The 21,987-nt window shown below is 45.7% G+C and overlaps 1 protein-coding gene across 1 annotated transcript in view; it reads right to left on the bottom strand.

Annotated features, from left to right (window-relative positions):
• Window positions 1-21,987, bottom strand: part of LOC111956092 (dedicator of cytokinesis protein 4-like) — a 115,011-nt gene that overhangs the window by 70,309 nt on the left and 22,715 nt on the right. Inside the window, 4 exon segments of the mRNA XM_070436553.1 lie at window positions 410-572; window positions 1,264-1,388; window positions 6,731-6,856; window positions 17,963-18,051. Coding sequence (XP_070292654.1) covers window positions 410-572; window positions 1,264-1,388; window positions 6,731-6,856; window positions 17,963-18,051 — 503 coding nt within the window.

Here is a 21,987-nt window from a genome sequence, read left to right as displayed (position 1 = left end):
ACCACTGACTGTGCTGCCCAAATTAAAAGTTCCTTTAGAGCGATCGAGTCCCCTCTGGCTACATTCCCAATGTCAGTAGTAATAACCCAATATCAACTGTATAGGCCTCCAACCTCGACAGAGCCACAGAGCACATCAACACTTAGTGTGAGAGAGTCTGCTATCCCCAAATCACACATAAGAGGAGTCATGACTGGCTTGTTATTAGTCTCATAATACAGAACATGTATATAGTAATATTGGAGTCCGCACACACACGCACACAGGCAGATACACGCACAGAAACACACGCAGAGATACAGACAAAGAAACAGAAAAACGCACACACACACACACACACACGCATCGCTCTTACCCCCCACACACACACAATACATTATCCCAGAGTAGTGGTGGAGTAGTGTCTTACTGGAGCAGTGTCTGAACTCAAAGCGGACGTGCGCGCCCCTGAACATGTCCACAGGGATGGGTAGTTTGATCTGCTCAGCCCAGCGGGGACTGTTGTTGTGGTAGAGCACAAAGGAGTGGTACACATCCCCACCTGGCTCCCCTGAACCAGCCGCTACATAACTCTGGAGGAGAGAGAGAACAGGAGAGAGGAAGGACGGTAGAGGGGGGAGAGAAAGAGGGGAGGAAAAAAAGAGGGGAGGAAAAAGAGAGGGGAGAGAAAAGAGGGAGTGAGGAGAGAGAGGAGAGATGGAGAGAGAGGGGAGAGGTAAGAGAGGAGGGGTAGATACGAGAGGGCAGAGGGGAGAGGAGAGAGTGGGGAGAGAGGGGTGTTAATAGGCAGTGGAGATGAAAGCAAGAGATGGCGAGAGGAGGAGGGAGATTGCAGGACACACACACACACGGTTTACTGGACCTGTGACGCACAGCACTCTCTGCCTCTCGCTCTGGCGGAGTGAGTGACAGGGTTGCATGCAGAGGAGAGCTCTACCAGCAGCAGAATCAAATCTATTTTCTGTGTATGGCAGCAGCATCCTGTCTGATCAGGAAACCACAGTGTTTTACAGAGAAAACGAGTACCCCACCAATGACCAACACTCATCCTCATCTCACAGCTGGCTGAGGCAGATACATAAATCACACAACCAGACGTGCCCATATAGGCCTTCAACATTAGACAACAGCCTCGTTCAGTCTGATTGAACCAGGTTACTACAGTAGAGCTACGAGAATTGAAAGCACAATCATGGCTGTGATATGAAAAACGAAATTTGCTAAAAGTAATGAATGTAGTAATTAAGGGATGTATCATCTTACCTTCATGACCTGGCCTTCGATGTCCAGCACATAGACCGTGATCTCCACGTTCCTGGCAACGCTCTTCCCTCCTTTCTCAAACTCTCCTTTCTCCAGCGTCACGTAAAGGTCATTCCTCATCTCTCCTGCAGGAGGGCGAACAGAGTGGGTCAAACAACAAGAAGGAAAGAACACTCTGTGTACCGGTAAACCTAACCGACGTTCCGTTCTTTTTATCGGTGGAAATAACAGGCATACTCATCTCGTCTTTGACTGATTATATTTGAATGTATAAAAACAGGAGTCATTTGCTTCGTTCTATAGCTAGAGGATTCCTGATATTTCCAGGAGTGAGAAGTATACTTTTTTTTGGTCTTTGTCTGATGTGGTCTTGTACTGTTTTTATGCTAGCTAGGGCCATCTACTTTAAGTGGGGCCCGTCTTCCCAGTGGTCTACTTGGTGTGTGAACTGCTGACTGCTCATCATTTGCAGATAGTTGTTGACACATCAACCAGGATCAAGGGGCAGAGCAATGCCAGGGCAATCACCTCTCCTAGCCAATCAGCAATTAGTACAGGGAGGTGTATTCTCCACCTCTGCTAGACAATTAGCAAGTATTGTTAATTCTTCAGTCTCCCCTGGCTTCTTAGCAGCGGCTTACCGTCGACGAAACAAAGACGCTTCTCCCGAGTTGTTCGAGGAAGGCTCCACACCACTCTCTCACTTGAGTATCTTACCTAGTTGTTTACCTGACGAATCAACTTGGTACTCTTTTGTAGCTTTGTCAACTATGTGTGCGTTTTCTATACCTGTTCGGGACCTCTCCCTGTAGACTTTACAGACGCTCCCCACCCCTCAATGAGATTGACATCCAGATGAGCTCATTTCCTGATGATGGCTCACCGCTCTTCGTACTTGGCAACTTCAACCTCCCAACGTCTGCCATCGATTCATTTCTTTCCCATCCTTGCCTCTTTTCACCTCACCCTTTCTCAATCCCCTCCAACTCACAAGGCAGGCAATATGCTTGACCTCATCTTTACTAGAGGCTGTTTGCGTACTAATCTCACTGCAACCCCTCTCCAGGTCTCTGATCACTACTTTGCTTCCTTTTCCGTATCCCTTTCCTCTAACCCTAACCGCTCAGCCCCTACCCAGATGCTCATACTCCGTCACAATCTTCGCTCGCTCTCTCACTTCTCTCTCCTCTCGTCTTCTATCCTATGTTCTCTCTCCCATCTGCTAAATCCTTCTCCCTCCTGTCTCCTGATTATGCCTCTTTGACCCTAATCTCCTCCCTTGTGTGTGTCCCCTTTTGTGTGTGTCCCCTCCTGTCCCCTTTTCTCCAGGCCGTGTCGGGCCTCCCCTCCTTCTCTGTGGCTGAGTGACTCATTGCGAGCTTACAGAACAGGGCTGTGGGCAGCTGAGCAAAAAATTAAGAAAACTAAACTTCCAGAGGACCTATCATCCTTTCACTCCTATCTACCTTCTCTTCCTATGTATTCCTCTGTACGTGGCTAAAGCCACTTTAAAATGTCAAGATTCTGCCTCTAACTCTAGGAAACTCCTTTCCACCTTCTCCTCTCTCCTTAATCGGCAGGTAGCCTAGTGGTTAGAGCGTTGAGCCAGTAACCGAAAGGTTGCTAGATCAAATCCCTGAGCTGACAAGGTAAAAATCTGTCATTCTGCCCCGGAACAAGGCAGTTAACCCACTGTTCCTAGGCTGTCATTGGAAATAAGAATTTGTTCTTAACTGACTTGCCTAGTTAAATCAAAAAATAATCCTCCTCCCTCTCTGCAGACTAAAGGTTGACTAGATCCCCTACTCATTCACTCAGCCTATAAAGTCTACCTGTCTCACTCACACAACTACCATATGCCTTGAACTCTTTCTCTCCAGATGATATCCTGCGACTAGTGAGGTCTGGCCACCCGACAACCAGCCCACTCAACCCCTCCTCCCTTCTCCAAACCAACTCTTGAAACATTCTTCCATTCCTCATCAACTCATCCCTGACCACTGGCTGCGTCCCCTCTGACTTCAAAATGGCCCGAGTTGCTCCCCTCAAACACTCAACTCATCTGACGTCAAAAACTATAGACCTGTATCCCTTTTTTTGTTTTCTTTCCAAAACACTTGAGCGTGCAGTCTCTGATCAACTTTGTAGTTCGCGCTCAAAACTATCTTCTTGATCCTAAACAGTCATGCCTCAAGACGGGTCACTCAGCCGAGACTGCTCTTCTCTGTGTCACGGAGGCTCTCCACACTGCCAAAGCTGACTCTCTCTCATCCTCCTAGATCTATCCACTGCCTTTGACACCGTGAGATCCTCCTCTCCACCCTCTGAGGGCTGGGCGCTTCAGGCACTGCACACTCTTGGATTGCATCCTACCTGGCAGGCCGCTCCTACCAGGTGACGTGGAGAGGATCTGTGTCTGCATTCTGTACTCTCACTACTGGTGTACCCCAGGGCTCGGCCCTCTTTTCTCTATACAACAAGTCACTCGGCTCCGTCATATCAAGCTCAACCTCAACAAGACGGAGCTGCTCTTCCTCCCGGGGAAGGCCTGCCCGCTCAAAGACCTCTCTATCACGGTTGACAACTCCAGAGCGTCGTCCTCCCAGCGTGCAAAGAACCTTGGCGTGACTCTGGACAACATCTTGTCATTCTCTGCAGACATCAAAGCAGTACACTCCGGTCTGCCACCTCAGGTCTCTTGGACCTCCCACCCCACGGGATGGCAGCTCCCCCTCAGCCCAGACCCTGCCCATCTTCCGAATACATCTGAGACCATACCTCTTCAAACAGTATCTTAAATAATCCTCCTCGTGACTCAGGGATTAAGTACATGGATGTTAGTATAATTGCACGTAAACCCAACCTGCAATTTTTTCCCTGCTGTTCAGTGGTCATTTACATTTATGACATACACATACATGTTAGAGTTAAATAAGTTAAGGAGAAAAGTCTGTTTATCAGCAAAGAGAAGGCATCTACACATCACACTGTCAGCAAGGCTAGGGTGACCTCTTCACCCCAGTGACAGACACGGAAGTGACAGGGTTGGCACAGGGCACATCAACATCCCAAAGGCTGGCAAAAGGTGTATAGCGGCACCCTCACTGCATACTTCATATAGCTGACAATAACATGTCAAATATTACAAATAAATCAATGTGCTTGGTTTTCACTTGCGCCTGCACTTTCAGGTGTGTGTGGGGCTCTGGAAGTAGAATGGATGTATGGTCACAGCACGGCTAAGCGACTATGGCTTTCAAGACGGCAGGTGCTTCCTGCAGTATGACTCAGACGGGTGACATGGATGCTACACACACAGTCATCTAGTGATAACACATTCCTGTGCTATTCTATTACCTCATCACCCGGTACCCCGGGCCACAAGGTGTGACAGTTAAACCAGACGCTCTTCGCTTACTTTGTGAGATAAGGAGAATTACACCCCCCCCCCCACTTACATTCTGAGCTGGTGGGATGTGTTAGTATTTTGTTGCTGTACACAACTGAACTACCTGAGCCAGTGAAGTGTTCAACCTGTACTGAGATATGTGTACACACACACACACACACACACAGACATTCAAGAGTAGCTCGTAGCTGCCTCGTATGAAAACAGCCTCCTGAGGAGGTCTGTCTAACTTCACCGCCTAGAGAATAATTACAGGAAAGGACACATGTATACGCTCAAGGCGGCCTTTGAAGGGCAGTCTTGGGACGGAAATAGCCGAGAAGTAGTGGTACACGTTTTATAAATAGGGTCATTGGAGAAGTAGCACAATGTAGCAAGGCAACATCTGCACGAGAGAAGACAGGTCCGTATCCACTTCAGAGAATAGTTAGCCACAGAATAGAAACGAGAGGAAGTCGTCTTCTTCCAGCCCCTGTGTGTGTGTGTGTGTGTGTGTGTGTGTGTGTGTGTGTGCAAAAATAGCTCTCCACATCTCTATCTAATGGCTTCTAGGGTTCAACTCAACCCAGAGAGATCGCCTCTCGCTCTCGGCTTCTCCCACACACACACACACACACACACACACACACACACACACACACACACACACACACACACACACACACACACACACACACACACACACACACACACACCCACACACACACACACACACACACACACACACACACACACACACACACACACACAACCACACAGACAGACAGACAGAGCCTTGGAGAGGCTGACAGAGAGAGCAGCGCAGCCTGACTATAATCCTCTGCCTACAGGAGCATACACAGACTAAAATCACTAGCCCAGGGGCACACTGAAACTGGGAGAAGACTCTCTGACACAGAGATGTATAAATGTTGAGTTACTAGGCAGAACACTAGGGGACACACAGCGAACGGTTCCTCTTTTTGTGTTTCTCTTTATGTGAATGGACGTTCACATGGATTTTTTTCTTTTATGTTTGTTTTGCAAGTAAGTTTTACTGTACACTTTACTATGTACAGTCATTCATGCCAATACACACTCACCGGACAGTTTATTAGGTCATCTAGTACCGGGTTGAACCCCCCTGTTCTTCCAGAACAAACCCCACTTTGCCTGGCATTCAATTGTTGCTCAATTGTTATCAAGGGACCTAACCTTTTTCCAGGATAAGTTCAGAGATGCCGTTCTGCACACCACTGTTGTACTGTGCCGTTATTTGTCGGTTTGTGGCCCTCCTGTTAGCTTGCACGATTCTTACCATTCTCCTTCGACCTCTCTCATCAACAAGCTGTTTATGCCCACAGGACTGCCGCTGACTGTTTTTAGTTTGTCGCACCATTCTCTGTAAACCTTAGACACCGTTGTGCGTGAAAAGCCCAGGTGTTACGTCCGTCGTTAAATGAAGACCAAGGTGCAGCGTGGTAGGCGTACATTTTCTTTCATATTAAATGTTCCACCAAAAAACAATAAACAACTCAACGAACGTAAAGCTAGGAGTGCAACACCTGCAACACAAAAAGACAAGATCCCACAACTGAAGGTGGGAAAAAGGGCTGCCTAAGTATGATCCCCAATCAGAGACAACGATAGACAGCTGCCTCTGATTGGGAACCATACTCGGCCAACAAAGAAATATAAACATAGATTTCCCACCCTAGTCAGACCCTGACGTACCAAATAGGATCTCTAAGGTCAGGGCGTGACACCAGGAGGGCGGCCGTTTCTGAGATACTGGATTTGGCGCGCCTTGCACCGACGACCATACAACGCTCAAAGCAGCTTAGGTCACTTGTTTTGCCCATTCTAACGTTCAATCGATCAGTAACTGAATGCCTCGATGCCTGTCTGCCTACTTAATATAGCAGGCCACGTGACTCACCGTCTGTGGTAACGATCCATTTCCGTGAACCCGGTGGTGTACATTGGCCATGCGTGTAGATTTACCTGCAAAACCGGTGCAGTACAGACGTCGCTATGTTTTGACCAAAGAAGAGGTTAGCTGCTTGGGTGGTTTCTTACCTGGCATGATGATGTCAGAGAAGCCCAGTTTCTTGGTGATGGACACTCCTCTGGTGAACAACACCATGTACTCTCTCCTCAGCTGTTCAATGTCCCCATGCAGCAACTGGAGAGATACAGCCAGGCCTGGGAACAGAAGAAGCCCACACAAATGTTTAGAAGTAAAGTGACGCATCGTGAATACTTGACATGTAGTAAGATGTGACTCACGTGCGCGTGCGCACACACACACACACACACACACACACACACACACACACACACACGAGTCAGACTACGGTATGCTTTGAGAAGAAATAATAAATAGAAAGCATCGGCGTCATCTCCATCTAATATATTGGAAAACACCCAATAAATGTAAAATTGCAGACTGTGGCCTTGGAATAAAACCCCTGCTTCTATTGTCAGTATTTTTTCATTTTCATATCTCCTTGATGCCATGCTAGATATTGCTCTGGTTTTCAGGGAAGTGAAAAAGGCTTTTGGTCAACCAGACCATTGATCCTGTCATTCTGAAATGTTTCAGGTCACTATATTCTTGAATTTAGAAACGGGTACATATTTCACCGGCCTGCTAAAAGGAGAAGCTACAGCATTTTGTGGCCCAAGATGGCAAGGGTTTAATTCCCCCAAACTACAATATCCACACACACACACACATATAGATGCACGCACACACATTCCTCGAACAGATTCGCCTGTCACAGTTCAAACCACAGGAATACAGAGGCAGCAGTCTTGTAACAACACTGAAATCCTTCCACAGTAACGTTATGTTTTAACATGGCACAGTCAAGGCTTGATCAATAATCAAAGACAAGAAACCCATTAAGTTTGGGGGGAGATTCCACAGTGCTTGGGGCATGTCCGCCTTGCCCTCCCTTTCATGTGGATGAAGCCCATGGCACAGCACAGCCTCACAGCCACTCCAGGGCCACAATTAGTCAAACCCCTGCTTCATTACTATTCTACACAGTAACACACAAGAGTATTCAGGGCTGCCAGCCTGCCTGCCACCGCTTTGACACTCTCTCCCCTCTGTCTTCCTCACTGGCATTTCACCAACTTAACACAAGGAGCACAGGGAGCAACAGGATGGAACATTTCCGCTGTTCAACAACAACACACAGCCTTGTGTTGCTTCTGTCCGTTGCGGAGCCTCATTCTCTGTCACCTTTGCTGACTCCGTACCCTCTAACTCTCTCCGTCTCTCTATTCCTGCTTATTCTTTCTCCCTCTCATCCTCTCTCTATGATTATTCAAACCAATATCATTTCCCACGTTCCTCTGCTTCGTATTTTCTCATATTTTCTTCATTCGTCTCTCCCTGTTAATTGGCTAGCAGCTAGCTAATATTTCTCCATGGCTGGTTTTGGTTGGTAGTTGGAAGCTCTACACAGCGAGCCCCGCTACGCAGCACACCACCGCTCATTTTAATTGTTCCCCCGACAACCAGACTAATGAATTTAAGGCCTTTAATTATGCAAGTTATTCCACCGTCTTCCGCATCAATGATTTATAAGGCCAGGGCCTGTGGAGTAGAGAGCGGATGCGCGCAGTCACCAGGCTACAGGGCTGAGAGGCTCAACTGCTTGTCTTTTAGTGCAGCCGTATAGTCGCCTGCTGTAATACAGCAGAACGCGTAAGGGGCTGGAGTTGATATTGAAATGAAGCGGATACATACCGTACAGTCGGAATGGTGGATGGCTTTAAATACACAGAATTAGCGGGGAAACAAGTGTTCTCAGTCAAGTAAATCCAAGTGAAATGTAATGGGGTTTGTTCTGCAGAAATCAACACTTTACCTCTTCGGGATGACTAATCTGCTTTTATGCATAACATGATGTTACTAAAAAAGATTTTCACATGCAGGGTTTCCATGGAACTACTCCATACACTGTGATTATGTCAACGTTTTATGCCGAATCATAATTAATGAATGTGCCCTCGCTCCTCAATGAGCCAAACAGCACTGGTTTGACATAATTCATCAGCAACTGCTGTATCAATCCATATTGCATTCGTCATCATTCAGATGAAACGCACACAGCTTTACTGTAATGTAGTTTGAACTGTCCCCGTTTCATTTTTTTTTCAGCGGCTGTGAAACAGAAAAGGGGAAGCTTGATCCAGCACTGAGTGTGATCGATGATACAATCTGGAAGGTATTCGATGCAAAGCGCCGGAGCTCCTGATAAACACAACTTAACAGGCCAGGGTCAGAAAAATGTGCATTTTAAAATAGTTCCACTACAGAGGACACGTCAACTCTACTTCAGTCATGTGATGGGATGTGATGTGATGCGATGTGTGTGTGGGGAGAATGGGTGAGTTGATGAGCAAGAGGACGAGAACGATGCATAATGATGTAAACACCAATTGTGAATGAAGAACACGGTGGGCCAGTCTATTATTTTGATCTATTCTAATTATAGGCCTAATCTTAAAATGTTATGTTACCTATATCAGTTCACCGAATCAAAGCTGTCTTATCAGTATACTCTGGCCTACTTGGAATAGGCTACACAGTGAGCGTAGTTGTGCATGTTGAACGGCTTTCAATATATCCACTTTTGGAGTGTCTGAGAATGTGGTGATGAGGCTTGTTACACCTTTACGTTGGCAAGGGAAGCAATGTCCCCCATGGACAATTGCTTCACTTCACTTTAATTGGCGAACAAGTTGCTTGCAAAGAAAACAAGTCTGGCCGGCACGGTGAACAAAGTGAGTCAGGAGCTCCCTCCCTCCGCCCAAAATAAGGCAGCTGCATAACTGTTGCGGTACAACAGTGTGGAAGAATGACAAGACACAAAGAGAAAATAGGAGACTACAACCAAACAAAAGGTATGTCAAAGTGTGTCAAGCTATTGAAAGTTTTTAAATTGGGTCAACTGTTAGGACAAGGGATAACATGAAATTAAATCCAACGAATGCCATTGCGTGTGAAGATGCACACAAACACGAGTGGACAATAATTGATTATTTTTGACTGCTGTCATATCTACACTCATATTCATTATGAGGCCTTTATAGCTTTTTTTAGCAGAGTTTCACTATGTATCAAGGCCACTTGGCACTTATGATGCTTAGGCTACGTTTCCATCATTTGACTGCGCGTCTTTTGACCACGTGTCTTGGTGGTTGGGTTATTTTTTATTTTGTCCATATAAAAAAAAAGCTACTACCATCTTCCAATGCATATGCTTTCTGTTTCATCGTTGTAACAATGGCACTCCACTAATAAAATTGATTGAACACTTGAATTTGAGCTATTTTTATATTGATTGAACACTTGAATTTTATKCATTTTTATATTGATTGAACACTTGAATTTTAGCCATTTTTATTCGTATATATATTTTTACATATGGCCTACAGTAACATAAACTAATCAAAATACTAGCGTGTTAGTTGAAATAAAATACTAATCATATTCTAATGTCACCCAAGGCCTTCAATAAACACAACCAAATGATTATTTTTGCGATAGCATATATGAAATATATTAATTACACTGTTAGAATGTTGCAGTCAGAATGACTGCTCTTTAGCTTGAACTGGGTCCCTCGGGGCCCAGCGGTTCTAGTGTTAACCTGTCTCCTCCCCTTCATCTACACTGGTTGAAGTGGATTTAACAAGTGACATGAATAAGGGATCATAGCCTTCACCTGGACAGTCTATGTCATGGAAAGAGAAGCACTCAGTGTAGAAACACCATGATAAGTGCGGGGTGGCAGGTAGCCTGGCGGTTAAGAGCGTTGGGCCAGTAACCAAAAGGTTGCTGGGTCGACTCCTGAGCCTGTTAGGTGGGGAAATCTGCCGTTCTGCCCTTGAGCAAGGCAGCCCCCAACAACAACTCCTCCCCGGGCGTCAATGACGTGGACGTTGATTATGGCAGCCCCCCCCCCCCCCCCACACCTCTCTGATTCAGAAGGGTTAAACGCGGAAGACACGTTTCGGTTGAATGCATTCAGTTGTGCAACTGACTAGGTATCCCCCTTTCCCCTTCGGTGATGTATTGAAGCATACAGTATCACAAGTTGCTATACACCTCTATCAACTGCATGGTTACCGATTCTTCTAAATACAGCAGAGCAGAACACTTAAGTGTTATTGGACCATATCATCCTGCATGGAAACTGCCACAAATAACCCCGATGTCTAAACCTCCGAAACTCTTGTGCAACCTCCTGAAAAATCAACACATCTTAAAAGCATTCTGAATCCCCATCCTCTTAGTTAACATCAAATATGCATGTCTTATCTGATATCAACATAACAGACTACTAGATACTACCGCAATATGCATGTCTTATCTGATATCAACAACAACAACATAACAGACTACTAGATACTATCGCAATATGCATCTGATATAAGGATTATAACATCATCTTATAGAACTTATTAATTCAACTCCATCGAGTCAGAGAGAGTGCAGTAAACAGTTGATTAAAGTGGATCTCTGTGAGGATATTGTTCTCCTACTTAGCATCATTCCCCAGTTCACTTTTGTCTGGGAATTAATTCCAATTTCTCGCTTATCAATTCAACTGAGCAAATAACATCTTCATTTATTCCAAAGCCAATCTTTCATTTGGGATTTTAACTGGCGCCGGGCTATTAGGGATGACCCCATTTAGTCGACTGGCCGATTGTTTGGTCGATAGGCTGTTTGTCGACCAAAATGTCTTTCCTCGAGCTGTAGAAATATATATATCATGGTGCACAAGACACCTGTCTGAGTGGACTAATCCATTGTGGAGGCTGTTGGGATGGCACAGTCCATCAGTCTAAGATATGGTACTGCAATTGTATATGGTTATATTATGTAAGAACAATGGTGCAACACAAATAAAAATTATATTATTTTATAATAAACGTGCTTTCTCCCGCGTTGGGTAGTGGTCGCTGTCCGGGGTTCTGAAACACATCAGTGCGCTGTTGAATTGGCGCATTTCCCTAGACCACGTTTCTATGTGCATAATAGCAAAGTTAACCAGCATATTGGTGTTGAGAACAATGCGGCAGAGGCAGCAGCGGAGTTGGGAGAAGAGAAATCAGCCCTGGCCTTAATTGTCTAAGAAAAGTGAGGAGAGAGGAAACGCCAACTTAATTAGGTCTATAATCAATAGCCTAACTGTTAAATGTGCCTTGTTTTATAAATCATCCATATAAACTCAGCAAACAAAGAAACGTCCCTTTTCCAGGACCCTGTCTTTCAAAGATACTTCGTAAAAATCCAAATAACTTCACAGATCTTCAATGGAAAGAGTTTAAACACTGTTTCCCATGCTTGTTCAATGAACCATAAACAATTAATGCACCTGTGGAACGGTCATTAAGACACTAACAGCTTACAGACGGTAGGCAATTAAGGTCACAGTTATGAAAACTTAGGACACTAAAGAGGCCTTTCTACTGACTCTGAAAAACTCCAAAAGAAAGATGCCCAGGATCCCTGCTGATCTGCGTGAACATGCCTTAGGCGTGCTGCAAGGAGGCATGAGGACTGCAGATGTGGCCAGGGAAATAAATTGCAATGTCCGTACTGTGAGACGCCTAAGACAGCGCTACAGGGAGACAGGACGGACAGCTGATCTTCCTCGCAGTGGCAGACCACGTGTAACAACACAGGATCGGTACATACGATCATCACACCTGCGAGACAGGTACAGGATGGCAACAACAACTGCCTGAGTTACACCAGGAGTGCACAAACCCTCCATCAGTGCTCAGACTGTCCGCAATAGGCTGAGAGAGGCTAAGAGAGGCTGGACTGAGGGCTTGTGGGCCTGTTGTAAGGCAGGTCCTCACCAGACATCACCGGCAACAACATCGCCTATGGGCACAAACCCACCGTCGCTGGACCAGACAGGACTGGCAAAAAGTGCTCTTCTCTGACGAGTCGCGGTTTTGTCTCACCAGGGGTGATGGTCGGATTCGCATTTATCGTCGAAGGAATGAGCATTACACCAAGGCCTGTACTCTGGAGCGGGATCGATTTGGAGGTGAGGGTCCATCATGGTCTGGGGCGGTGTGTCACAGCATCATCGGACTGAGCTTGTTGTCACTGCAGGCAATCTCAACGCTGTGCGTTACAGGGAAGACATCCTCCTCCCTCATGTAGTACCCTTCCTGCAGGCTCATCCTGACATGACCCTCCAGCATGACAATGCCACCAGCCATACTGCTCGTTCTGTGAGTGATTTCCTGCAAGACAGGAATGTCAGTGTTCTGCCATGGCCAGCGAAGAGCCCGGATCTCAATCCCTTTGCGCACGTCTGGGACCTGTTGGATRGGAGGGTGAGGACCCCCCCCCTTCCCCCCCCAGAAGTGTCCGGGAACTTGCAGGTGCCTTGGTGGAAGAGTGGGGTAACATCTCACAGCAAGAACTGGCAAATKTGGTGCAGTCCATGAGGAGGAGATGCACTGCAGTACTTAATGCAGCTGGTGGCCACACCAGATACTGACTGTAACTTTTGATTTTGACCCCCCCCCCCTTTGTTCAGGGACACATTATTCAATTTCTGTTAGTCACATGTCTGTGGAACTTGTTCACTTTATGTCTCAGTTGTTGAATCATGTTATGTTCATACAAATATTTACACGTTAAGTTTGCTGAAAATAAATGCAGTTGACAGTGAGAGGACGTTTCTTTTTTTGCTGAGTTTATATCTACATAAATAAGACAGATCCTGCTTCTGTTGCCTGTTTGAGTGTTTGTTTAATAGTCTAGCAACCACAACTGTTTTTAATCTTTGCTATGCTGTAAAAAAAAGCTTTACACTTTCTTTCGTTAGAACAGCCTCTCTGGTATTATTTATTATTTATTTAGTGTTCCAAATTGTCCGAAAAAGTATATTTCTAATAATAATAACCCTCCTTTTTCCTTGTTCTCTTCCTTATTGTTATTATTACTATTATTATTAATATCATCATTATAATAAATGTCATTATTATTAGTAGGCTTAGTATAGCAGCTTGGTATAACCACCATTGAGCTGTAGGCCTAAGAGCACATTCTGTTTAGTCTTAATACCATAACTTACTTAGGCCTATTGTCACGCCCTGGCCTTAGTTATCTTAGTTTTCTTTATTATTTTTGTTAGGTCAGGGTGTGACATGGGGAATGTATGTGTTTTTGTAGTGTCTAGGGGTGTTGTATGTGTATGGGGCAGTGTATAGTGTAGTTGTCTAGGTATGTCTATGGTTGCCTGAAGGGTTCTCAATCAGAGACAGCTGTCATTCATTGTCTCTGATTGGGAGCCATATTTAAGGCAGCCATAGGCATTAAGTTAATGTAGGTAATTGTCTGTGTCTATGTTGCATGTTTGCACTTAGTCTTTGATAGCTTCACGGTCGTCTGTTTGTTGTTTTGTTTTGTTGTCCTTCTTCTAATAAAGAGAAGATGTATTTTCCACACGCTGCGCCTTGGTCCTCTCTCTCTCCCATTGACGATCGTGACACCTATATTTCAATACTTATATAGGCTACTGTATCAATCAATCATTTATTCGTTCATGTTATCACACAGCATACGAGTCATTCATGATTTGAAATGAAATCAAGCATTTTAGTTTTAAAATACAATAACAAAGCGACCACTGAATAATTCGCGTAAACAATAAATAGGCCTAAACCGTTCCATCTCAGAAATTGCATTCACAAATAAAATAAATGCGACAGTTTTTAGTCTTGCTGTAATTAAAGCGTTTACAAAAAAAGGTTCCAGACTCTCTGGTACACTTATAATTTAGTTAGTGTTGTTAGCATAGTTCCAAACGGTCAAAAAAAGTATATTGTAATCTAACAGCACCTGTTTAGCACACACAATATGCATGCAGCGCTTGCTCCATACCTTCTTTTTCTTGATCTCCAGTATTTTCCACAACTAGTCAAATGTATTCCAAACATTCCCTCGTTTCGAGTTTATTTGTCAGTCCACTGCATCCATATTGCTGTCACACGGATTACAAAAACAAAACCAGCCCCGTCGTGGACACCGACGTCTTGCTCCGAGACAAATGAAACAACTTCTTTGCTGTCTTTGAGGACAATAAAGTGCCACTGACACGGCCCGCTACCAAAACCTGCGGGCTCTCCTTCACCGCGGCCAACGTGAGTAAAACATTTAAACGTGTTAACCCTCGCAAGGCTGGCCGGCCCAGACGGCATCCCTAGCTGCATCCTCAGAGCATGCGCAGACCAGCTGGCTGGTGTGTTTATGGACATATTCAATCGCTCCCTATCCCAGTCTGCTTTTCCCACATGCTTCAAGATGGCTACCATTGTTCCTGTACCCAAGAAAGCAAAGGTAACTGAGCTGAATGACTATCGCCCCGTAGCACTCACTTCCGTCATCATGAAGTGCTTTGAGAGAATAGTCAAGGATCATATCACCTCCACCCTACCTGACACCCTAGATCCACTCCAATTTGCTTACCGCCCCAATAGGTCCACAGATGACGCAATCGCAATCGCACTGCACACTGCCCTATCCCATCTGGACAAGAGGAATACCTATGTAAGAATGCTGTACATCGATTACAGCTCAGCATTTAACACCATAGTACCCTCCAAACTTGTCATTAAGCTCGAGACCCTGGGTCTTGACCCCGCCCTGTGCAACTGGGTCCTGGACTTCCTGACGGGCCGCCCCCAGGTGGTGAGGGTAGGAAACAACATCTCCACCCCGCTGATCCTCAACACTGGGGCCCCACAAGGGTGCGTTCTCAGGCCTCTCCTGTACTCCCTGTTCACACATGACTGCGTGGCCATGCACACCTCCAACTCAATCATCAAGTTTGCAAACGACACTACAGTGGTAGGCTTGATTACCAACAACGATGAGAAGGCCTACAGGGAGGAGATGAGGGCCCTCGGAGTGTGTTGTCAGGAAAATAACCTCACACTCAACGTCAAAAAAACAAAAGGAGATGATCATGGACTTCAGGAAACAGCAGAGGGAGCAGCCCCCTATCCACATCGACGGGACAGTAGTGGAGACGGTGAAAAGTTTTAAGTTCCTCGGCGTACACATCACAGACAAACTGAAATGGTCCACCCACACAAACAGCGTGGTGAAGAAGGTGCAACAGTGCATCTTCAACCTCAGGAGGCTGAAGAAATTTGGCTTGTCACCAAAAACACTCACAAACTTTTACAGATGGACAATCGAGAGCATCCTGTCGGGCTGTATCACCGCCTGGTACGGCAACTGCTCCACCCTCAACCGTAAGGCTCTCCAGAGGGTAGTGAGGTCTGCACAACGCATCACCAAGGGCAAACTACCTGCCCTCCAGGACACCTACAGCACCCGATGTCACAGGAAGGTCAAAAAGATCATCAAGGGTAACAACCACCCGAGCCACTGCCTGTTCACCCCGCTACCATCCAGAAGGCGAGGTCAGTACAGGTGCATCAAAGCTGGGACCGAGAGACTGAAAAACAGCTTCTATCTCAAGGCCATCAGACTGTTAAACAGCCATCACTAACATTGAGTGGCTGCTGCCAACATATTGACTCAAATCTCTAGCCACCTTAATAATTAAAAATTGTATGTAATAAATGTATCACTCGTCACTTTAAACAATGCCCCTTTATATAATGTTACCATCTACTGCATCTTGCCTATGTTCGTAATTGTTGGTAATCATCTTGCCTACGGCCATCGCTCATCCATATATTTATATGTACATATTCTTATTCATTCCTTTACACTTGTGTGTATAAGGTGGTTGTTGTGAAATTGTTAGATTACTTGTTAGCTATTGCTGCACGGTCGGAACTAGAAGCACAAGCATTTCGCTACACTCGCACTGACATCTGCTAACCACGTGTACGTGACCAATACAATTTGATTCGATTTGATTTGCCACGTGTTACAGTGTTCAGAGTTTGTTATAACCAACTTATTGATGTGATTATGATATCCTATTGGTCACGTGCATGCGATGCATACAGGTTTCACTAAAGAGAGCAAGGGTTGAGGGAATAGGGAATGTTTTTCCCTAAACAAATTAGGGATTTCGGTAAAACATAACTTTTCACTCAGAAATGGCTGAAATTACGTTGCAGATTCAGCAACACGGACAGCACGATACACACTGTAGATGTTCTGTGGCGGCTGCTGCAGCAGAGAGGAGAGAGAGACAACGGGTGCTAGTCACACAGTCACTCGCAGTCTTTTTTTTTTAACACTGCGCGTCAAGTCTGAGCCAAGCACTGCACACTCAAATCAATTGCGGTCAGACTCCCTCTAGTCATTTGCGTGTCTTAATTATTTAATCAAACGGTTCGCTTAAAGCATCAGACAAGCTCAATGCATGTAGTTGATTGGATTAAAACACACAGGATGTGTCTACATATGGAAGAATACACGTTTAAAAATGTCCGAACAGACGACTGACTATTATTGTTATTAACTCTCAGATGCGGACGTCATGTAAACGCGCAGCGGATAGCGCAGTATGCTAAATGACTTTATGTCAGTCATCGTAATTACTGTGTGGCTGCTGCTCCCTCCACCACCAGCTTATTAAAATCCCCGAGTTGTGACTGCACCTCGTGCAATTACTGCTGGTCTTTTGAGGCGCTGAGGCTGAAACGGGAGCAGACTTGCAGATCTGTCTGTGAGATAGACTCTGTTTATGGAGATCCAAATCCTACAAACCTCACCGGTGTTTTCTACGTGGAGAGAACAGAAGCCAGTTAGCTACTAATCTTATTGTTGTAGACAAGCCGTATAAGAATAAGGCGAGGTAGCTATTGAAATGAACCATTGATGACGCACACGCACGCATGCGCCGAAAAGTATACACACACACACAATATAATTTAGGCCTGTTTGAAAAGAGATTCATACATGTCTTGAACCGTCTTCCATCTACTTTCTTTCCATCCGATTTGCAATTTCCTCCAACAGCCTAAACCTAATGTTCTCCTCCTACCCATCGACCTGTTTGCTCGGGAGAACGGCAGACAGTCAGTTTCATATGGAGGGGATTGCTATTTATATCAGTTCAATGCATATTGAGCTGTGCAGGCTTCCCGCCGAGCAGCGTGGTACGAACCCAGCTACAGTGGAACTGTACAGCAGAGAGCTAATCAGGCTTCCCATTAAACTGCCATCCATCGCATCTCGTGTATTTTCAGTTCGCAGAGTTTTCGAGGTATAATATTTCCGCTAGTTGTGAGGTGAGAAAATACAAAAGGGAGGCGGTTCCTTACCCGTGTTGGAGCCCGATAGGTTGTATCTGGAGTTGACCTTTCTGATGATGTTCTCGTGGATTTGATACCACTCGCTTTCCGTGGTACATCTGGAACACAAAGGCAAAACACGGTGTGTCATGCATGATTTGGGTCAACAAGATAACATTAGCCCAATAACATTCCTCAACTTTATAATATAAATCCAATGAAACACAGAGGTAGAGAAGCGTCAAAACTCTGGGCTAAGTACTATAGGCCTATTGTCCACCCATTTCAGCCCCTATGTAGGTCAAACCATTACTGTGTCCATAACGGCTTTTTCAATCATCCCTTGGGCATGTAGGCAGGCTAAAGTCCTCCAAGGTTGCTTAGCAGTTCAGACGTCTTTTTCTGTTCCGTATTGTTTGTGTCCTGTATATATATTTACACCTCTCTTCACTTATCTTTTATTTATTTTATTATCCAAGAACTCAACTACAAAAGCTTTCCTGCAAAAGCTTTCCTGCAACCCGCTTCACCAATTACTAAAAAGTAATATTTACCTCAAACTGAAAATCCATCGTGGAAGCCAGCCAGGGGCTAATTCAGAAGCTAGCCTGAAAGCTAACCAGTAGCTACTCCGATAGCTAGCCAGAAGCTAATCTGTAGCTGCCCCGAAATTAGCCGGTTTGCTGGCTAGCGTTGGGTTTTCAGCTGCCCTCGTGTTGTGGTCATCAGCTATTCCTCTAGCTCGATAATCTACCGGCACTTTTGTGCAACGCGACTCGGACCGGAGCATTCCGGGACTTTTCTTCTCTCTCAGTTTCCCCGGATTCCAGCCGCAGGCTCTGGTCACTTGCACCTTGACTTCGCAGCTAGCTAGCTGCAAACCGTGTGACGATTGGCTTACGTCGACCCCGGAGCAAACTCAAATCATCCTGGAGCTAGCCAGCTGAGGAGTTCCATCACCATCCGGACACGTTTCTTTTGTTGCTGCTGCAGATACGGAACCCCACCGGGCCTTCACGTCTGACTGCCGACGTTATCTGCCCGAGGGATTTATCCAACTGGCACCTCCGTCCCGACGTTACCTGAACGCTCACCTGAGGCCCGCTAATCGTTAGCTGTCTTATCGGCTGCTACCTGAATAAGCATACGCGACAACTATTATTTATTTGTATTTTTATTTTTTATTTTATTTTTTTCTTCCTTGGGTCACTATATCTATTCTGCCAATTTGGATTGATCCCCTCTTCCACACGGAACCCCACTACACGGAACCCCACTAACTTACCGACGGAAACGCACGAGGTATCTACAAACAGACCTCCATCCCATGCTGCTACCGACAGCCACATACCCGGCCAGCTGTCTGGATCGCCACGACCCAACCAACCTCTACTCACTGGACCCTTATTGATCACCCGATTAAGCATGCCTCTCCTTAATGTAAATATGCCTTGTCCATTGCTGTTCTGGTTAATGTTTATTGGCTTATTTCACTGTAGAGATTCTAGCCCTGTTCACTATACCATATCCAACCTCTCAGTTCCACCACCCACATATGCGATGACATCACCTGGTTTAATGATGTTTCTAGAGACAATATCTCTCTATCATCACTCAATACCTAGGTCTACCTCCACTGTATTCACATCCTACCATACCTTTGTCTGTACAATATTCCTTTAAACTATTTTATCGCCCCCAGAAACCTCCTCTTACTCTCTTCCAGTAGCTCTAGGCGACCAATTCTCATAGCTTTTAGCCGTACCCTTATCCTACTCCTCCTCTGTTCCTCTGGTGATGTAGAGGTGAATCCAGGCCCTGCAGTACCTGGCTCCACTCCTATTCCCCAGCGCGCTCTTTTTGATGACTTCTGTAACCGTAATAGCCTTGGCTTCATGCATGTTAACATTAGAAGCCTCCTCCCTAAGTTTGTTTTGTTCACTGCTTTAGCACACTCTGCCAACCCGGATGTTTTAGCCGTGTCTGAATCCTGGCTTAGAAAGACCACCAAAAACTCAGATATTTTTCATCCCCAATTACAAGATTTTCAGACAAGATAGAACGGCCAAAGGGGGCGGTGTTGCAATCTACTGCAAAGACTGCCTGCAGAGTTCTGTCTTACTACCAGGTCTGTTCCCAAACAATTTGAACTTCTACTTTTAAAAAATCCACCTCTCTAAAAACAAGTCTCTCACCGTTGCCGCCTGCTATAGACCACCCTCTGCCCCAGCTGTGCTCTGGACACTATATGTGAACTGATTGCCCCCCATCTATCTTCAGAGTTCGTGCTGCTAGGCGACCTAAATTTGAACATGCTCAAAACCCCAGCCACCCTACAATCTAAGCTTGATGCCCTCAATCTCACACAAATTATCAATGAACCTACCAGGTACCACCCCAATTCCGTAAACTCGGGTACCCTCATAGATATCATCCTAACAAACTTGCCCTCCAAATACACCTCTGCTGTTTTCAACCAAGATCTCAGCGATCACTGCCTCATTGCCTGTATCCGTAATGGGTCAGCGGTCAAACGACCTCCACTCATCACTGTCAAACGCTCCCTGAAACACTTCAGCGAGCAGGCCTTTCTAATCGACCTGGCCGGGGTATCCTGGAAGGATATCGATCTCATCCGTCAGTAGAGGATGCCTGGTCATTTTTTAAAAATGCCTTCTCCACCATCTTGAATAAGCATGCCCCATTCAAGAAATTTAGAACCAGGAACAGATATAGCCCTTGGTTCTCTCCTGACCTGACTGCCCTTAACCAACAGAAAAACATCTATGGCGTTCTGCATTAGCATCGAACAGCCCCCGTGATATGCAACTTTTCAGGGAAGCCAGAAACCAATATACACAGGCAGTTAGAAACAGCCAAGGCTAGCTTTTTTCAAGCAGAAATTTGGTTCCTGCAACACAAATTCAAAAAAGTTCTGGGACACCGTATAAAGTCCATGGAGAATAAGAACACCTCCTCCCCAGCTTCCAACCGCTCTGAAGATAGGAAACACTGTCACCACCGACAAATCCACTATAATGAGAGAATTTCAATAAGCATTTTTCCAGCCTGGCCATGCTTTCCATCTGGCTGCCCCTACCCGGACAACAGCACTGCCCTCCCCCTCTGCTACTCGCCCAAGCTTCCCCCTTTCTCTTTCTCCCAAATACAGTCAGCTGACTGTCCTAAATGAGCTGCAAATCTGGACCCTTACAAATCAGCCGGGCTAGATAATCTGGACCCTTTCTTTCTAAAACTATCTGCTGAAAATTGTTGCCACCCCTATTACTAGCCTCTTCAACCTCTCTTTCGTGTCGTCCGAGATCCCCAAAGATTGGAAAAGCAGCTGCGGTTATCCCCTCTTCAAAGGGGGGACACCCTTGACCCTAACTGCTACAGACCTATATCTATCCTACCCTGCCTTTCTAAGGTCTTCGAAAGCCAAGTCAACAAACAGATTACCGACCATTTCGAATCCCACCACACCTTCTTCCGCTATTGCAATCTGGTTTCAGAGCTGGTCATGGGGCACCTCAGCCACGCTCAAGGTCATAAACGACATCGTAACCGCCATCGATAGGAAACAATACTGTGCAGCCGTATTCATTGACCTGGCAAGGCTTTTGACTCTGTCAATCACCACATCCTCATTGGCAGACTCGACAGCCTTGGTTTCTCTAATGATTGCCTCGCCTGGTTCACCAACTACTTCTCTGATCGAGTTCAGTGTTGTTCAAAAACGGAGGGTCTGTTGTCCGGGCTCTGGCAGTCTCTATGGGGTGCCACAGGGTTTCAATTCTTGGACCGACTCTCTTCTCTGTATACATCAATGATGTCGCTCTTGCTGCTGGTGATTCTCTGATCCACCTCTACGCAGACGACACTATTCTGTTACTTCTGGCCCTTCTTTTTTACACTGTGTTAACAACTCTCCAGGCGAGCTTCAATGCCATACAGCTCTCCTTCCGTGCCTCCAACTGCTCTTAAATACAAGTAAAACCAAATGCATGCTCTTCAACCGATCGCTGCCTGCCCCTGCCCGCCTGTCCAACATC

The sequence above is a fragment of the Salvelinus sp. IW2-2015 genome, linkage group LG3, assembly GCF_002910315.2.
Source record: "Salvelinus sp. IW2-2015 linkage group LG3, ASM291031v2, whole genome shotgun sequence".
In the NCBI taxonomy this organism is placed as follows: domain Eukaryota; kingdom Metazoa; phylum Chordata; class Actinopteri; order Salmoniformes; family Salmonidae; genus Salvelinus; species Salvelinus sp. IW2-2015.
Note: the sequence above shows the minus strand (reverse complement) of the source record. Positions and strands in the feature narration are given on the sequence as shown.